At 41.7% G+C, this 20171-nt stretch overlaps 1 protein-coding gene across 6 annotated transcripts in view; it reads right to left on the minus strand.

The window, feature by feature from the left end:
• Nucleotides 1-20171, minus strand: part of shank3a (SH3 and multiple ankyrin repeat domains 3a) — a 624660-nt gene that overhangs the window by 375821 nt on the left and 228668 nt on the right. For 5 of the 6 annotated variants that reach the window (XR_004562245.1, XM_034176660.1, XM_034176659.1 and 2 more), the window contains exons 4-5: nucleotides 2875-2983; nucleotides 85-236 (exon numbers count right to left, since the gene is read on the minus strand). Coding sequence is in view for 5 of the 6 variants with exons in the window: in XM_034176660.1 (XP_034032551.1) it covers nucleotides 85-236; nucleotides 2875-2983 (261 nt within the window). In the remaining variant the exon portion in view is untranslated. Of the gene's footprint in view, nucleotides 1-84; nucleotides 237-2874; nucleotides 2984-6276; nucleotides 6358-20171 lie in introns of those variants that run through there. The other variant, XM_034176663.1, reaches the window with a different exon arrangement.

The raw sequence follows: 20171 nt of genomic DNA on the forward strand, positions 1-20171 counted from the left end.
AGCAGGTAATTGGTGCAGCCACAGACAGAAAGGAGATGAGTCAGCTTTCTGCTCTGATTGTGTGAGGATGTGGGTTACACTCACGATCAGCGCTGTGTGGTTCTTGCTGCGCACAGCCCTGTGTAAGGCAGTTATGCCATCTTTTGTCCTGAAGTCCAAATGCGCCCCTCCGCTCTTCAGCACTTTGATCAGCTCTGCACATCCCTCCAGCTGCGACGCCAGCGTGAGAGGACATTCTGCAACACACATGTATGAACAAGGACGAATGAGCAATATTCTGCAAATTTTTCAGCACCAACAACTGACTGACAACGGCGACTAAGGAAGGTGTGTGTAAACATTTTTACAGACGCCGCACTTTGATCACTGCTGTGGTTGTCGTGATTGTCACTCTGCAGTCTGTGTGACAGCTTCGTGTTGGTGCTAAACCAAATTGTTCTCATTGTTGAGATCATTTTAGCTCCTCTGTCAGACTACAGGTCACCCGCAGGGAAAATCGCCTTTATGGGTGGACAAACATTTGCATAAACATGAGGAGATTAGTGAAGAGAGTAATCCAGCTTTACCCAGCACGCAGAAAGCTTATTTCAGAAAATCCATACATGGCTATTTTGTTATGATGAGAGAGGCAAAAGAAAGTAAGAGAGAAGGGATTTACAACTGAAGAAACTATTACAGGAAAAACATGGAAAGAGAAAACTGAAATTGCTTCAATTGATAACACTCAGGTGAATTAAAAGTATAGCACCGCTGAGCATTTTAAAATTTAAGGCAAAAAAAGAATTTGAACTGCCAGTGTCTATATATTCCTCACTGACCCAGTGTGGACCCATATAGACACGGTCAGTGTTAATTTAACACTGGTGATTTTATTTTGCTGTGTATAGTTTTATTTATTAGCGTTTAAAGAGGGGATTCATAATATGACATTACCCATATGACCAAAATTCATGTTGTCTTATAAAAAAAAAAGAAAAAAAAAATCCCTCCAAAGGGGAAAATTTCAAAAGAACAGACGGTCTTGAACTATTTATGATGGTGACCCATGCAGTCTATGGTAGCAACACCATAGATCATGTGCCCCCCCTCCCCCCACTGCACGAAGGATACCACGAAGCACACGGTGACAGCCAATCAGAGTAGAGAGACACAGTGACATCTGCTGGCAGGTCTCTCTTTGGCTGCTAATCCAACATGGCGGAAAACATTGTACACAGCTGACAGCTGTGTACAATGCACATGTGTGGGTGGGCTCTCATGCTCTCATGATGTGCTGAAAACACATACAGATAAGATCACAGCTAACACCTGTGAACTGTGCTATCAGACACCGGCCAGGCTAATGTCGCGCCCAGCACGGGGAAAGGCATGAACACATCATGTGTGATTACTTTTGCTCATAGCAATGTGGACATAGTGGGCATGTCAGCTGACTGTCAGCCAGCGGCTCACTGTCAGCAACTGACAGAGTGCACACGATGTGTTAAATTAAACATAGAGAACAGAGAAGGGTAGGCAAATAAATAATCACTACAATAAATAAATACATATTTATATAACAAATACATAAGACAAATAATCACAGGACAAAGGGGACAGAGAGTGAGACTTTTTTTCTGTGAGCTATGAGTTGTTCCATGCAGGTGGGTGTGTCGGCGGCAAGCAGCAGGTGGTGAGCCCTGTGTACCCACAGGTCACAGCTGGGGAACACATATCGTGACTTGCAGAATCACACCTCGTGACACTCTGCCGTGATGTGTGTGCATCAGCAGGCTCTGCTCACATGCATATAAAAAAAAACGCATATCACATTTGCAATGTGTTGGCAGTCGAACGCCCGAGAGCGCGCTGGACAGAGGGACTGATGCGTTCATGAAACGGGCACATCAGGTCAGTTAAATAACAAATAAAAGGCAGTAAAAGTCATCCATGTCCATTCATTACTTCCTTGTTCCCTTATTATTTTGTGTTTACATATTTTTGTTAATTTATGTACATTTGCTGCTGTTGTTTGTGTGCGTATCACACACCTTTCGCATGCTCACACTAAGCGACCGTGCACAAAACCGTTGCTGTGCATTCGTTCACACCTGTCTGACTGTGTGTTCCTCCCGACAGCAGGCGGAATGTTTCGTGGCTCCCAAATTTGCTTTTTTTTCGCCCTTTTTTGGCCGGTTTGTGCTTCTTTTGCCCAATATCGTGTTATGTGTGAAGGGACCCTAAATTCTGTCAGTTTTGTGAAATTTGAAAGGCCATATAACTTTCAGTTTGCCCAAATTAAATGAACACATTGGAGAAAATATTAATTGTGACATTAGATTGGATTGTTACGAATTGAAGCACTCTATTAGGTTGGTCCAACAGTTGCAGAAAAAGAACTGTGTCATGAACTCAGGAACCTTTTTGTAAATTCCACAGAGGATTGAGGAACTGTTTCAGTCCCCAAAATACACTTTATTGAAGTATTTTTAGTTCTTAGGCTATAGAGCTTTGTGGGATGAACAACTGCATGTTGGTCAACAATATAACACAAAGTTCTGTATGTAAAATGACAAAAGTGTAAAAAAAAAAATAAATGTGGTGAATTAGATTCATGAAGAGGTAGAAGCACCAAAGCCAATAAGTAGGGGTATAATGGACAACAAGATTCACAACTTGGATTGGATCATGTTTTTAATGACTGACTGCATCATTTTTGAGAAAAAAAGAAAAACTTGAACTGTGCAGATCCTGTTCATAATATTCTCAGATAAATCAGTTCCCAATTATCCAACCAAAAATAAATAAATAAATACATGAATAATAAAAAATTAAAAAAAATTAAGTAAAGTGTGATCAGGGTGAGATTTGCCTTGACTTGTATTATTTCCTTACCTCCTGTGTCTGGATCATGGAAGTTTGGGTCGAGGCCTTTTTCCAAGAACCTTGAGACTTTTTCAGTGTTCCTCTGCTGAACATATTCCATAAACTTCTTCAGGTTTGCCTAATGGAGGGAGACATGGGAGCCGGGATAGGGGGAAGTGGAGGAAAAGACAGCTGTGACTGGGTGATGTCAGACTCGTGTGCATGGGGATGTTTAATAATGCATTTAAGAGATGAAAGGAGAAGTGGCTGTTCTCTGTCGACGGTGAAGGTTTTATTTCTTTTCTGCCGTGTGCGGTAGATATAAAAGCTATTATAGGATGGACAGAAAAAAAAAAGGCAGGGAAAAGAAATCTGTACAGTCGCACTGAAATAAAGACTTTCTGTTTTAGATTGTGCCAACAGAAAAGGTTAAGTCACAAGTTTTTATTCCAGAGTAGTTTTGTATAAAGTCTAATTGCAACAATCATGTATGTACCAATGTTAAAGCTGTCATCCTTTTTACCATTTAAGTCATAAAAAAAGATTTTTTTTTCAGTGCCACTACATTTTTTTTTCGTATTCTAACAAAAATTTGTCATTCTTATGTCACCAATATTCAAAATGAGCTTTGACATGAAACAATAATAATAAGATTTTGACCCACATAGGTTAAAATGCAGCAACAAGAGGAAGATCACACTTTTGGTGCTGACATAAAGTAGATGATGCCTGAGGCGGTCTGACAGTCTAAAGGCAAACTTGTTCAGTGTTAGTAATGTAGAGCCCAACAAAACACGGTAGACCTTAAAGTACTGAAAGTGCTCTAAACGATGGACAACTAAACTAGAAACAAAGCAGCAGAAGCAGCAGAACAGCTAGTAATCACAAGCAGCTCCAGATCCCATGTGAAAGAACTCTGGATAAAATTTGGACATAATTAACAGAAAGGTTTTTTTGGACATCACCTGGAGAGGGACAACTGTGTCAGGTGTCAATACTAACATTAATTACAGTTACAGTGTTTTTAACTGATTTGGTAACTCATGGGGAGCTAAGCATTTTACACATAGGCCGAAAGATCTCACAAAACAAACTCACTGTATTTGACATGGATTCACACAAAATCAATCCTTTAATTGTGATGAATTTAAACTTTTTCAATTTATTTTCATTTATATAGCACCAAATCACAACAAAGTTGCCTCAAGGCACTTCACACAAGTAAGGTATAACCTTACCAACCCCCAGAGCAAGCACACAGGCGATAGTGGTAAGAAAAAAACTCCCTCTGAGGAAGAAACTTCAAGCAGACCAGACTCAAAGGGGTGACCCTCTGCTTGGGCCATGCTACAGACACAAATTAAAAAACAATTCACAAGATGAATATACAGGAAATTTTGCCAGTGCACAGGACAGGTGGGTTTCAGAAACAGACACGACACTACACCCATCTCTGGATGGAGCCACACCTCAAACACAGAGAAAAAAAAAAAAACAGAATCGGGCATCAGAAAGACAAGAAATACAGTATAATGTATCTGTTTTAGAAAACAGAAGAAATACTAAGGTGATCGCCAGCCACTAGCCCTAAGCTTCACTAAAAGACCCATAATTTAGATAAAGTTGAGGCTGCGCCTTGCTCCGTTTCCTAATTAATAAAATGAATTAAGGTAAAAAGCACAGTAACATACTATTCCAGTATGATAGCCATATGAAAGGGAAAATAAGCGCATCTTAAGTCTACAGAATCTGACCGTTTTATTGATGCAGGGAGGTCATTCCACAGAACAGGGGCACGATAAGAGAAAGCTCTGTGACCCGTAGACTTTTTATTCACCCTAGGGACACAAAGTAGTCCTGCGCCCTGTGAAGACAAAGCCCGGGCCGGTACGTAGAGTTTAATTAGGTCAGCTAGGTAGGGAGGTGCTCGTCCATGAACAATTTTATAGGTTAGTAGCAGAACCCTAAATTTGATCTCACAGGGACAGGAAGCCAGTGAAGAGAAACCAAAATGGGTGTAATGTGGTCAAACTTTCTGCTTTGTGTCAGAAGCTTGGCAGCAGCATTTTGAACCAATTGGAGAGCCCTAATTTTGGATTGCGGTAAACCAGAAAATAGAACATTGCAGTAGTCCAATCTAGAAGAGATAAATGCATGAATCAGGGTCTGAGCATTAGCCATAGACAGGATGGCACAAATCTTCGCTATATTTCGCAGGTGGAAGAAAGCACTCCTCGCAATATCTCTACTGTGGAGGTCAAAGGACATCATAGGATCAAAGGACAACAAATTTAGCTGCAGCTTTGCAATATAACACAAACAAAAGGGTATTTTCTAATATTGAGATTTCAACACAAAATAAAATGTTACTTGTGTTGAAAATCAAATGGTACCACACCTTTAAAAATTCTGCTCATGTGTTGCAGAAATCCATTAACACAGGCAGATGTTTGCACACAAATAGAAAGGGGAAAAAAGTCTGTTTCTTAATATATATAGATAAGCCATTAAACCTGCTGGTGCTGATACTTATTTCTAAATTCCATAGCATGAAGCAAATGAGAATCTATGACTCCCCCTGAATGGTATGCCAGTCTGATGTGGGTTGTGTCCCCAGTCAAGGCCAGTACCATGTACAGCTGGGTGGACTGGTATAAAGAAGATTATGTGTCTATTCCAAGGACTTGATATATTTCAGAGCTTCTGAATTCCTGTTTTCTGTCTCTTCAGCTCTGTTAAACTTTGTAAAAACCTTGCATCTGTTACTCTGGCCTAAGCAGTGGGTTACCCCTCTGAGTCTGGTCTGCTTGAGGTTTCTTCCTCAGTATAATCAGAGGGAGTTTTTCCTTACCACTGTCTCCTGTGTGCTTCCTCTAGTGTTGGTAAGGTTAGACCTTCCTTGTGTGAAGCGCCTTGAGGCAGCTTTGTTGTGATTTGGCACAATATAAATTTGATAAATTGAATTTAATAAATTACGGTCACAGACAGATTGAGTGAGCAGGATTCAAGCCCGGGTCCACAGATTGGTAGGTGAGCTCCTTATCCTCCAAAGTTTGGCAGTGCATAAGTAACTGGTCCTTATGATTAAAATAATTAATCCATAGAGTAGAACAGCAATCAATCATTTGATTTCATATTTGAAAGCGTAATCCATCTCAAAAATATATTCAATGACTAAATACCGAAATAGCAAAATAATTAAGCAATGAAGGGAAAAGCACATTATACTATGCAACTGTGTAACAATAACCAGAAAAAACTGAACACAGCTTTAACACAAAATCTGAGAAATAAGCATCACATGTGAACTTTCAGTGTTACTGTATATTCATGGTTGCTGTAATTACATAACACCCACGTGATAAAACCGACAAACACACAAAAACACGCACAGATGTGTGAACAAAAAGCAGTGACCATTGTGACACTCACCGTGTGCAGCATCATCTACAATACTTTAGCCCTCGCTTTGAAAAGCCGCCCTTTAGACCTTCTCTGCTTCACATTTCAGCGCACCTTTCCATTCGCAGAGTCATCGGCAGCCCGTTTGTTCAGTGACAGACAACACACTGACACACTGCAAGATGCTGAATGCTACTCGCCCCATCTGAGTGAGAGGAATTCACTTAGCTTCTTCTTTTTATGGGGGGATATTCTGTGAGATAGTTGTTATGGTGATGGGATAGAAAGACAGTTCTGGCAGCTGATGTGCACGTGTGTGGGAAGACTATTACCAGAATATGTGTCCTGAATAGTGTCTAATATCACACCTGAAACAGGTCATATGGTGCATCTAAAAAATGAGAATATCACAAAAAAGTTATATATATATATATATATATATATATATATATATATATATATACACACCCCCTTTTCTACTTGTTTTTTACCAATAGTCCAATTTCATAGCCTTAAGAGTGTGCATATCATGAATGCTTGGTCTTGTTGGATTTGTGAGAATCTACTGGTACCTTGTTTCCCAAGTAACAATAAGAAATATACTCAAAACCTGGATTAATCTTTTTAGTCACATAGCACTACTATTATTCTGAACACTACTGTATATATATATATATATATATATATATATATATATATATATATATATATATATATATATATATATATATATATATATATATATATATATATATATATATATATCAGGGCTGTCAGACAAAGAAGGCTGGAGACAAATGCAGGACTTGACAACACAGCTCTGGTTCAAGGAGGTGTTTACTGAAAGGCTAAGCTGGGTTCGGTACACAAGGAGGCAGTCCAAGAGAAGCAAACAAATCCAAAACATCAGGCAATGGCGTGGTCAATATAACAGGCAGGTGGTCAAAACACAATGTGGAAGCAGGACTTAGAATGATCAAGGAACAGAGCTAGAAGCAATGGCACAGGGCACAACGATCAGGCGAAAACTCAGTGCAACCAGTGGTGTTTAAATACTCCCAGTGATATGTGTAGAAAGATCCAGAACAAGGTGTGACCCAACCAGAGTGACACGCCCCCACCAAGCTCAAAGAAAGGCAGACAAGAGAAATGTGGACCAGAAAACCCAAGCAAGACACACTCAGAAATCCAGAAACAAAAACCAACAGCACAGTAGGACAAAACACAATACATGAATATATATATATATATATATATATAGCACCCTGGGCTTCCATAACACCTCATGAGCTCCATGCCACAAAGCACTGATGCAGTAATTCCTGCAAAAGGAGACCCACATAAGTACTGAGTGGACAAGTGAACAAGCATTGTCATGGGTCTCTTAATGGCTTCCTCAAATAGTCATTTATTCATTGTCTGTACCTGCTTACTCTGATTACAATTAAGAGTCACGGGGTGGGGGGGCTGGAACCAGTAGTCACTGGGTGAGAGGCAGGGCACACCCTGGACAGGACACCAGTCTATTGCAGGGCCACACAGGGTATGCACTAACGTCATCAAACCACAACCTGAGATGTATACCTCCATCTTCCATGGGAAATGGCTGAAAGAAATCAATTGTTCACAGCAGCTGAACATCCCAAAATTCCACAACCTAAGAGCACAATCCTTTTTTGTTAAGTCAGCGAAAGATAGGTATATGATGACCACTGTGTGGACTGGGGAGGTGATGCTCTAGTGGTTAAGCATTGGGCTTGAGACCAGAGGATCCTCGGTTCAAATACCAGCATGACTGGAAAATCACTAAGGGCCCTTGGGCAAGGTCCTTAATCTCCTTGTTGCTCCCGGTGTGTAGTGGGCACCTTGCATGGCAGCAGCCTGACATTGGGGTGAATGTGAGGCATTGATGTGTAAAGCACTTTGAGCACTATATAAATGCAGTCCATTTACCATTTATTTAATATGGACTGACCTTCAGGACCCAGATTTTTTTGTGGATGTTTTCAGGGCTCCTGGCAGGCGAATATGTCCCTGATATTCAGTACCCGGACATGGAGTCAAGGAAAGTCAGCGCACCTTCACAGAGCACAGGTTAGTTTATGTTGTTCCTCCTGCTTAGCGAGACATGCAGGTAAAATACTTTTCATACCAATGTAACTTGCTTTAATGATTGTCATTGTTTTGTCACAAATGCAGGAGTTTGTGCATTTACCAGCATTCATTCACAAAGCACTGGATGGGCTTTAAAGATCCTTAAATAAACAGCCTCACGGAGCTCTGACAGGACAAAAACAGTCAAAAACTGTTTGATTCATGACGTTTAACTGTTTGATGTCACATGTGGACTGTCCTGCTGTCCACCTCGTGAGATCTGACAATGCCGCTGGTTTGGCTTTAACGATCGTTAATAAAACCGAAGCTCGGACAGGCTGAAAACAGTATTAAAGCCATTCATGATGTTGCTTTTTTGAGTCTAAAACTGTTTGAATCCTGTTCTCACATTGTAGACTGTTCCCCTGTCAACCTTGTCAGAGCTGACAATGTAGTATATGGATGAGCGAACACAGCTGCTGTTGCTTTGTTTACCATCCAGCTTGCTGGTATACTGCTACATCACGTGCACACCCTCTACAAACAGGCAACCTCACTCATTAACACCGACACCTGTAGTCAGTTTAAAGTTTCAATTCATTCAACTTGCGTGTCTTTGAAAGTGGGAGGAAGCTGGAGCACCCAGAGGGAACCCATGTGGACACAGGGAGAACATACAAACTCCACACATTGAGGACCAGGTGGGAAGTGATTCCAAGACTTTCTTACTATGAAGCAACGGTGCAAACCACTAAGCCCCAAAAGTCCATCAGTATTTGAGGAATTTCAACTCCAGACAGATTTCCCATACACTTTGTATTTCCTAACAAGAAAGACAAGACAAGAAGAGATTTGGAAATGTTAATGTATCCATACACTGAATTTTGTAAAGATAACCTGTCGTGAAAGTGATAATTTGCTGTAAATTCATCAAAGGATGACAATAATTTTGTCAAACATATATTTAATATCTGCAGTTTTTTTTTTCTTTTTTCAAGTTATCAGCAGTGTTTTAAGGACATCTCCAGTTTTCCACTCAACTGGAAAAATATTTCCACCACTGCCCCAGTTTTATGTGTTGGCAACACAAAAAAGCAGTCAGAACTTAAATATCTGCATGCCTTTAATCTCTCTTCTTTATGGATACATCAATTCTCTTTCTTCTCAGTAATTTAAAATCTCCCTGCCATGTTTCTCATTTGAACAAAATATTGTAGAGATGTTTGCAGTTGGAGAAGAAAGATGGGGCTGGATTTTAACAATTATGCCCCGATTACCTATTACATCCAGTCAAGATGAACAAATGGTAGACAGCTTAATCCTGTTTTATTTATCATACAAGCATTAGTCCCATAGGCAGAACGTGGACTGTGCATAGTATGTCGCGGTGTGGGTGGGGAGGAGGTAATCTGTTTTTCTCTAATATAACATAATATACAAATAATGGATGTTTATGAGTTCAATGTACGAATATTTCATGAGGTGAAAGCTGGAACATACCATTCAACGAGGCCAAGCCGAATTAAATATTTGTTCCATTGAAAGAATGTAAAAACATTCATTATTTGTTTTATATAACAGCTCAAATAGATCCTTCTCATTTGATATTTTATTAATTTATAAACAACAGAAAGGAGACTTACATTTTGGTGTTCCACTGCTGCTTAAGTGCAAATTGTGACGTGTAGTTTAGTGATGACTTTGGACTTCCATTAAAAAAAAAGACTTTGTGTAGTTCCTCAATCCAGCCAAAAATCACATCAGCTTTTCATCTGAACAGCTCTTCATGCATCCAGACGGCTTACAGCAGAGTGGATTTTGTGTGTGTGTTACAAGAATTAGCAGCATCAGTTAGCGCCATCAAATCTTCATCTCGGTAGAGTTGTTGTCCCCTGCGCGCGCATGCACACATGCAACCGGGTCGGCCCTTGTGCATGTGTGTACTACCAAAAGAAAAGACTGTGTACATCCTCAGTGTAGTGAAAAAAAAATGTCAAAAATTAGTCCAGCTTTTCATCTCAGCTAACAACCTCCAGACAGCTAACAACCTCCAGACAGCGCAGTGGATTTGTTTTGTGTGTGCGCACAGGTGCATGTTCTGTGTGTGTGTGCACGAGCGCATGTCTGTGTGTGGGTGCGCACTTGCATGAGCACGTGCATGTGTGCATGTGTGTGCGCGAGCATGTACGCGCATGCATGTGTGTGCAGAGTGCAATGGGACCAAACGTATGGAACCAAATTTGCACTCTAAATGGAACCAAACTGTACTCTAAATGCAATGCAACACAAATGGGATGAATTAATCCATGTCATGTGACATACAAAGCACCATTCAAAGGACAAGGATCCAGTCAGCCGTTATATAATAACCATTAAGGGGAGCATGGTGGTCTGCCTCATTTTTCTGCCTTAATGAAACTGTCGTTTATTTACTTAATTAAAAGACACAAGGGAGTTTTAGCATTTGCACATCATATTAAACAGGAAGCTCTGGCTCTGATGGTGGCTTAAATGCTCAACTTTTTCTCTGTAAAGTCACACAAGTTATTCACGTTTACCTGACATACAACCACACTAAAACAGTTCACCTGCTGTCCAGCTTTCCTCATCTTTAAAACATGTATCCATGTAGCTTGCTCATGTACCAAAAAAAAAAAAAAAATGAAAGAGCTCTCAAGGAACAGTGAAAGAATTTCTTATCGTCCTCTCTTTGAAAACAAGAGAACACCCAGTTTACCTTCTCCTACATGAAGTCCACAGGTTAATGCAGCATAATGTGCATACAAAATATATCTGCTCAACCAGAGGAACCACTTCAAAAATAGTCCAGTTTCACAGGAATGTCACAGACTTGGCAACACTATATACCAGCTATACATGTGAACTAATGTGCATAGATGTACAGAACGTGTGTGCTTAGGTTGTATTTGAGGTGAAACTGTTTTGCAGTTGCCATGAGGATTAAAAACATTCATTCTCTTCCAGGTATTATCGATCTAAATTCATACACTGCCAAATAAATTAGGATGGTGTTAAAACTTGAACATGAGATTTTACTGGGGCAAAGCAGATCAATACTGGGGCCCGTGCCCCAATAAAAAGGATCTGGAGACAGCCAAGCTACCAGCCACAAAACTCTGAGCAGGGATGTTGGTAATGCATTACTTACTTTGTAATGCATTACTCTAATCTGACTGCTTTTTTTCAGTAATGAGTAATCTAATTTGGTAATATTTCCAAATCAGTAATCAAATTAAAGATACTTTTCCAAGTCAATGTACATTACTATTATTTTTGTATTGTGTGTCGATCACAGCTTTAAAACTGGCCCGTGGGCAGGGGGAGGTCGGGGGTTTGGGTGAACTGCTCACTTTTAACATTTGATCCTGCAAACTGTTCAACTGCGGTTTTGTGCAGCAGCTCCAAGTTGAAAAACAGTTGTTGTCTCTCAAAGCACAGTGCATACCTGCACTGAGCATTTTTATGTGATGTACGTAAAATCTCTTTCTGAGGATGACATGATGTAAAAACCATTCTTCCTGCTCAGATGGCAAACCAGGGGCAAATCCAGAAGGGGGCGTGGGGAGGAGGGACTCGGCCCCCCACAACACCCCGAGATTAAAGGTCCACTTTTGAAGACACTTTTTCATACTACTACTACTTATAATAATAATGACAATAATAATATTAATAATTTCAACAACTGAAATGTATGAGAAGAATGTAAATGTTACAAAAATGGTAGAAAGAATGTAATTGTTACATTTATAAACAATGTAGATTATAAAAAGTATATTTTACCATTACAGTGCTGTCAACAATTAAATACAAGGTCAAGAAAGACTGCCTTTTTTATTTTATAAAACAAGTATTTTTGTTCATTGAAGTCAAGAAAAAATGATTTAATTTCATATTTTACAAAAACTTTTTTTTTTTTTTTTTTTTTTAGCAAACAGCATTTAAGTTCAACTTTAATGTCAGATAATATTGTTTACTTTATGTTACTGTTAAAAATGCACTTCCAATAAAGTGAGTATTGGCAAAACTGGTTATCATTTTCATGTTGAGGTGGCAGGGGGATTGTTGTCAGCAGCTGCTGTAAGTAACTAATAATGTAACTTAGTTACTTTTAAAGTTGAGAAATCAGTAAAGTAACTAAGTTACCTTTTCTAGGAGTAATCAGTAATCAGTGATTAGATTACTGTTTCAAAGTAACTGGCAACACTGCCTCTGAGACACACAAAATTAGAACTTTTTTCAAACACTAGATGTATTTCCAACTGTTAAAAAGGAGATCTTTCTCAGTACCTAGACAACTCAGAATAATGTAAAAGATTCCTGTTGGAGTGGCCAAAATTATAACATTGTTTTATGCTAATTTTTGTTCATGACCAAAATACACCAGTGTAGCTCATCATTGTGACAGGGTTCACAATTACTGTGATTCATTTTGATAGGAGGAGTTTTGATTGGAAGATTTTACCTGATTTCTATTTCCTGCTGAAAATGTGGATGGAAATTCAAAATCCTGAATCCCCTAATGTATGGCCTTAATAGCCCAGTTTGCATGACAGAAAATTTACATAGATATACTCGTAATAAAACCCTTGAAGGAGCAATCTGAATTTTTGACCTGATTTTTATACTTCCCATTTCCTGAGATGCTGTGGATGGAAATTTTAAATTCTAGCTCCAGTAATATGTGGTCTGATTGTCCGCATTTGCACTGCAGAAAATTCAGATTGATTCAATAAGAGCCTTTGGAGTAGTGTCAGTTTAAAACTTGATTTCATGCAGTAACTGTGGTTAAAAATTTTAAGTCACAGGTCCACTAGTTTGTGGCATTATTAGCCTGGTATGAATAGTGAAAAATTCAGATGAATCCAACAAGAATCCTTGGACAATTTTACATTTTGATGTCATTTTCATGATTTCAACTTCCTGCAGAAATTGTGGATGGGAATTTGAAATTCCAGGTCCATTAGTTTATGCACAGTAGAAAATTCAGACTGATCCGATAAGAACCATAAGATGAGCAGCAATTTGAAGAAAAAACTGGCAGATGCCAGCTGGCCAGACGATGAACAAAGAAGACTCAGTAGCATCATCGGCACTACTGATGATCACCAACTGAGCTAAAAAGTGAGGACTAAATGGCACTGGAGTTCATAACTTTAATCAGATGGTCTCTGTGAATGGAATGCGTACAGCCTCATGTCAGAGTGAGACTATTATCTGGAATGCTATATAATGGGTTATTTGTAGCCTTAAAGGTTACAAGTTGTAAGTTTTGTAAGGTTGGTATTTACTGGGTCTGTAAGAGTTAGTTGGCTCTTAAAATGTTTACAGAGGCCAGCTGGACCTGCAAGATTTTCATGATGATTTGTGTAATGTGTTTTGCTGCTGAGGTTTACATAAATAAATTACAAGGGAAAAAAGTTTAAATTGCCCCTTGAGGTAACTATTATAAACAACGGACCGATGACTGACTCATCTGTCAAAAAGCCAGTAATTAGCTACTAATTACTAGCTAATTAACTTTTGTCACAGAATGCCACAAAATAAGGTCTAAGGCCAATATGCAGAGTAAATGTCTGTCTTCTTTGAACCTGACAGGTTGGATGTATAATACCCCCGTCACACAAAGCCAGAATGAGGCCAAATCGTCATTCTGATGACATTCGGCCTCCTTCTGGCAGTGTTGAGTTGCAGTTTGAAAACATTCTGACAACCATCTGCGAGAGTCCACACAGTTGGTCACAATTGGCTGGTGACCCCAAGTGTGTTAGACATGTTCAAAACCCTCCGGGGGCTGTCGAGATGGGACACCTATCCGACGGCAGTCCATGTGAAGTCTGAGCACCAACTGACTACAATTTATATATTCTGATGGCAGAAAAACAGAAACCAAAACAATTTGAGCGTGTACGAGGGTACCTCAAGATGCATCTGGCACGGCAAAGCCTGCTGGTATGACTTGCACGTGCCACATATAGCAATGTCCACTTCCAATGCCTCCCCAAAGTAACTGTTTCTATGTATGTGGCCTGCTTCATCATGTACAGTGAAAGTGAACAGCGTGCAATCAAACCAAAAGCACCATGCGTTACTGCACGCACGCTGCCGCAAATCTTAACAGGCTGTTATATCCACAACAGACCTTACAGTACAGATATTTGTCCATTCCTTCCCATGGGTGACGTAAATTGTTTCCATCATATATGTATATAACACAGGCAGTTTTGCCTCTCCGTGGTCTCATGTGCAGTAACACGTCATTGCACACGTCAGGCTTGAAGCTGAATGGATCTCACTACTGTAAGATATTATTACTTGATCCCCTTTGAACACTGTAGGAGATATGATGTAGAACTGTTGTGCCAGGCCACGACAGCATTAATAAACATAAATCTCAACTCCAACAATGGCCCAGGAGTGTTTCACAGTGCAGTGTGGACATGGAGCCAGGACCACAGCCTGTGATTAAAATCCTCTCCCCCAGCTGCTGTTTGCTGTAATCAATCACGCAAAAATACAACCCCAATTCCAATGAAGTTGAGGCGTTGTGTAAAATGTAAATAAAAACAGAATACAATGATTTGCAAATCCTATTCAACCTATATTCAATTGAATACACCACAAAGACAAGATATTTAATGTTCAAACTGATAAACTTTGTTGTTTTTGAAATGGATGCCAGCAACACATTTCAAAAAAGTTGGGATGGGGCAACAAGACAACAAGATTGGGAAAGTTGATGAATGCTCAAAGAACACCTAATTGGAAACATGTGAGTGTCATGACTGGGTATAAAAGGCTCACCCATTCACAAGCAAAGATGGGGTGAGGATCACCACTTTGTGAAGAACTGGGTGAAAAAAATAGTCCAACAGTTTAAGAACAATGTTTCTCGACATTCAATTGCAAGGAATTTAGGGATTTCATCATCTACAGTCCATAATATAATCAAAAAATTCAGAGAATCTGGAGAACTTTCTACACGTAAGCGGCAAGGCTGAAAGCCAACATTGAATAACTGTGACCTTCGATCCCACAGGCGGCACTGTATTAAAAAAACAACATCATTGTGTAAAGCAGGGGTGCCCAAGTTTGGTCCTCGAGATCTACCTTCCTGACACTCTTAGTTGTCCCCCCTGTTCCAACACACCTCCAATGAAAGTCTAATTAAAAGCCTCTTCAACCTATATTCTTGTCATTGTGTCTTTTAACCACTTTTTATTATCTTTTTTCTTTTCTTCCTCTGCTTTCTTTAATTAATAGTTTTTAATAATTTTTTGGCCAGTGACTACATGCTGCTTCACTCATTATTTATCGTTTAGAGTGTTTTTCCCCGTGCAGGGTCCCAGCCATGGCGGTGCAGTGCCAAGACTCCTTTGTCAACACGACAGCTCCATCAGCTGATCTGATGTGAGCAGCACACGCTGCAGGACAGCAGCACTTGCCGTGATTGCGAATGTCATCCAACCCATGATGTGATTACATGTCAACCCCTGACAAACGCATAACTGTAGTGCGTGTGACCATGTCAAACAATACATGATCGACATGTGACACAACCACCTTCCCATTGCAGCAACATGCTCACATAGATGGGCTCAAAGCTCCAGCATATGAGGCAACTGAGCTGGCCATGCTGATTTTTCTGTGAGGCTGTGAGGCGGATGATGGACTGTGTGAATGCTGCGATCGCGTGTCATGTGACATGCCTTTCTGGTTGGCTGGCGCGCTGGTTCTGTGACATGCAGCCAGGCTGGGTTCTTATTTTCATCTCTGTTGTTGTGGTGTATGTTTGCAATAAGCCATGGTGTTCAACAGTTGTCAGCTGTGCCATCATAGAGATGACAACCATCCAGCTGTGCACATTTTGCTGACTGCGATCACACTGCCCTGCAGCCACTGTCTGCAACCTCAGCCACACCTCAACTATAGGCTCGTGGTGTGTGTGTGTGTGTGTGGGGGGGGTGACACACACACACATTTGTGTTCTGGGGGGAGCACACCACACACTCGCATGCCATTTGTGTTGCATGGGGGGGCAAACTCACACGCCATTTGTGTTGCTCAGTAACACACTCGTTATGTGTCGACGCGGGTTGAGGAGCGGACCTGCGTCAGACGGAACCCAGCGCTACAAATAACCAGAAAAGCGGTTCCAAAAACAATATATTTATTTCACCCGCTGGTGCATAAAAAGTGTAAAAACAGAAATAGCATCCTTCTGGTGGAGTGAAGGCTGGCACGCTCTCCAGCGCCCAAAAGGATTGAAGCCCGGCGCTCCTGGACCCACTACCACCGCCAAACACCCCCCAGGTGGACACGACAAACCGACTCTCTGCGAAGCATAGAAGAGGTGAGGTAAGTTAGCAGTTACAACTAATATCCTTCAAAAGACACACACTATCAGCAACACATGCAGGTCTGTATTTTAAGCTGTATGCAAATGAGCAGCTTCTCACAACAGGTGGAGGACCACTTGTCCGCATGCCACAGCAGTGAGAAGCGAACTGCACAATCCTCATCACAATTCAAGTATACTGCGTAACAAAATACCAAGTTACTATCAACAATTAGTCAAACACTTAATCACCTTTGATGTGTGCTGACAGCATGTGTCCCTCACCCTTCCTTGCTTCACGGGCTCGATGTGTCAAACCCAGGCGCGGTCCTCAGCGTCTCACAAACGAACATCACAAGGTCGAGTTCCCGGCAGTTCTGCTTGAATCACACATGACTTAAATGCAGAACGCCATCCAATTATCTGCTTCAGCTGAAAGTCTTTAAGGTTGCATGTGAGCACCATTCACAGGTGCTGCACATGATGTTGATGAGGGTGAAGGACTCTTCAGCCAGCACCTTCTCCACAGACAAATCAGTTCTCATGCCACCTGGAGAGCAAAGAAAAGAAAAGAACACCAAAATATCCAGCCACACCCCCCAACACACAACACTCGTGGGGCACTTAGAAAATGTGGAGCTATTCATACAGCCAACTGGAAAAGCGTCGCCTGCTCTCTATATTCATGTTCGCAGCACAAATGGCCCTGCATTTTCTAAGTGCTCCCTAAGTGGTGTTGGATGTTCGTGGGTGGCACCTGGACTCCAGCAGACTCCGACCGAGAGTGAGTCGAATAGGCACTTGCACAGCATTCGCCGACATTCGGCTGCTGGTGTGAAGGCTGCCTCGATTGTGCCATTTGGCCACAGTTTGACACAGCTGGTCATTTTTTGCAGCTCCTCAGCTGTGGCACGATATGTCCAACCTGTGTTCAACATGCCATGTCAGTGCTGCAAACACGATCAGATGGTAGTGCGACCTCATCTTGCCTGCCGTTCAAATGGGTTTCTGGTGTGAAGGGCACGCAAATATAGAGTGCATGTGCCATGCCCAAATGGATGTGGTGATTGCAGTACGAGGCGTGTGAGTGCTGCTCCAATTTTCCATGAGTGCCATTTGAATACTCCGTGTGCCATTCTGCCTCAATCATGTTATGTGTGAAGGGGCCATAAAGATCTCCGGGAGGAGATGCTGGAAAAGGAAGAAGAGATATTGGCTGTATCTGCCTTCTATTGTGACAGGAAACATAAAATCGCTGGTGAACAAAATAGACAAATTAACATCACTGGTGAGGAGCGACAGTGTGTGCTATGTGAGGGCTCAGTCTTGTGCTTAATGGAGACATGGCTGCACAACAACATACCGGACTCTGTAGCGAGTTTACCTGGCTTTCAGTTGGTGCGAGCAGACCGGAGCTGTGCCGACAGCAGCAAAAAGAAACGAGGAGGGGTTGCTGTGTATGTAAACAACAAGTAGTGCAATCCCGGTGAAGGAGCATGTGTGTAACCCAGACACTGACCTGCTAGCAGTAACCTATGATCACCAGAGTGGTACGGAGGTGGGCACAGGAGGCAGAAGACAGTATTTGAGGATGTTTTGAGGTGACCGAAGGGATTAGAACCATTACTGGTCATGGTAAGAAGGCGGACAAGGTGATGTAAGGAGACCTTCATGAGGCCAATGAGCTAAACCTGTTCTTCTACAGGTTTGACAACATGGACTCTGCCCACCGTCCCCCAGCTCCTCTCAGTGACCACCCTACCCTGGGCACTCATCTCACACCCCTATTATTACCATCCCACCTGCCCACCAACCTACCCACACTCCCCTCCCCCACTACAACATCATTCTCCTCGATGCCTCCCATCACCATCACTGCTGAGGAGGTGAGAAGAGACTTTAGTCACCTGTGTCCAGGAAAGGCTGGTCCTGATGGCCTCAGCCCCAGAGTGCTGAAGGGATATGCTCTCCAGCTGTGTGGTATTTTCCAGCTGGCTCAGGCTCTAACTTGAGCCTGAGCCAGATGATTGTTCCTGAGTGGTGGAAAATCTCATGTCTGGTCCCTGTGTCCAAAGAGAAGAATCCCAACACACTTAATGTCTACAGACCCGTGGCTCTAACATCACATTTTATGAAGTCACTTGAGAGGCTCATCCTGAGGCACCACTGCACAGACATGGAACCATCGCTGCACCTTCTGCAGTTTGCGAAACAGCCCGACAGGGGAGAGGAGGATGCTATCATCTTCATGCTGCAGCACTGTGAGAGTCATGTTCTGTGCGTTCAATGCCATCCAGCCTGACTTGCTCAGCAATAAGCTATGTGACATGAAGGTGGAGGCTCCAGAGGTGGCCTGGATTACTAACTACCTAACAGGCCACCCAGAGTATGCGAGACTTCTGAATATTACATCTGACACCATCAAGATGATAAATGGTAAATGGACTGCATTTATATAGTGCTTTTCCAGCTGCATCAGATGCTGAAAGCCCTTTACAATAATGCCTCACATTCATCCTGATGTCAGGGTGCTGCCATACAAGACGCTCACTACACACTGGGAGCAACTAGGGTATTAACGACCTTGCCCAAGGGCCCTTTAATGATTTTCTGGTGAGGCTGGGATTTGACCCAAGGATCGTCTGGTCTCAAGCCCAACATGTGCCACTGGACACCTTCACTAATGGTTTGGGCCAAGTAGTCACACCATGCATCAGACGGAGCCTTTCCAGTGAACTTTAATTTCTTTTTTGCTCACTTCAGGAGCGCAATGCAACTCTGTACACTGTGATGCCAGTTGGATTATCACATGGGATTTTATTTTTGCAGCCGGGGTGAGGCTTTTCACTACAGACTGTGGTTTGGTTCCTGTGCACTCTGTGCAGTGAAAGGATTGTGGTTCCATGCTGGGGGTGAGTTTCATGTTTAATAATGTTGTCATGGCCTGGGATACAGTTCCACATCACATCACACCTCCTACAGAGTTTAGATGGTGATCAGGTAATAATATGCATATTACAGCAGAGAGATCTGTTCAGCTCTGTGCCTGATGTGCGCTATGACACATTACTGTGCATGAGACCACAGAGAGGTGCAGCAGCACACAATACTTTCAGTCTGAATGTGCACTGTTCACATTCACTGTATATGATGAATATGTGCCACATACAGTACATGTTATCAACATTTCCTTTGCCCTCCCTGGCCGGGGTCCACTGGAGGTGAACATCCGTGGCACAACATGTCGGCAGGCTTTGCTGTGACTGATCGATCGTTTTGATTCCGTCAGAATATGTAGACTGTGATCAGATGACGCAAAAACTACATATAGACTGCTATCAGATGTGCGTTCCATCTCGATGGTGCCAAGAGTGTTTTGAACATGTGCAACACACTCGGGACAGCCGAGTGAATGGGACCAAATATGTAGATGCTAACAGACCGTCCGTCCGTTGGTCTTCGGATTGCAAGTCAA

The sequence above is a fragment of the Thalassophryne amazonica genome, chromosome 8, assembly GCF_902500255.1.
Source record: "Thalassophryne amazonica chromosome 8, fThaAma1.1, whole genome shotgun sequence".
Taxonomy (NCBI): domain Eukaryota; kingdom Metazoa; phylum Chordata; class Actinopteri; order Batrachoidiformes; family Batrachoididae; genus Thalassophryne; species Thalassophryne amazonica.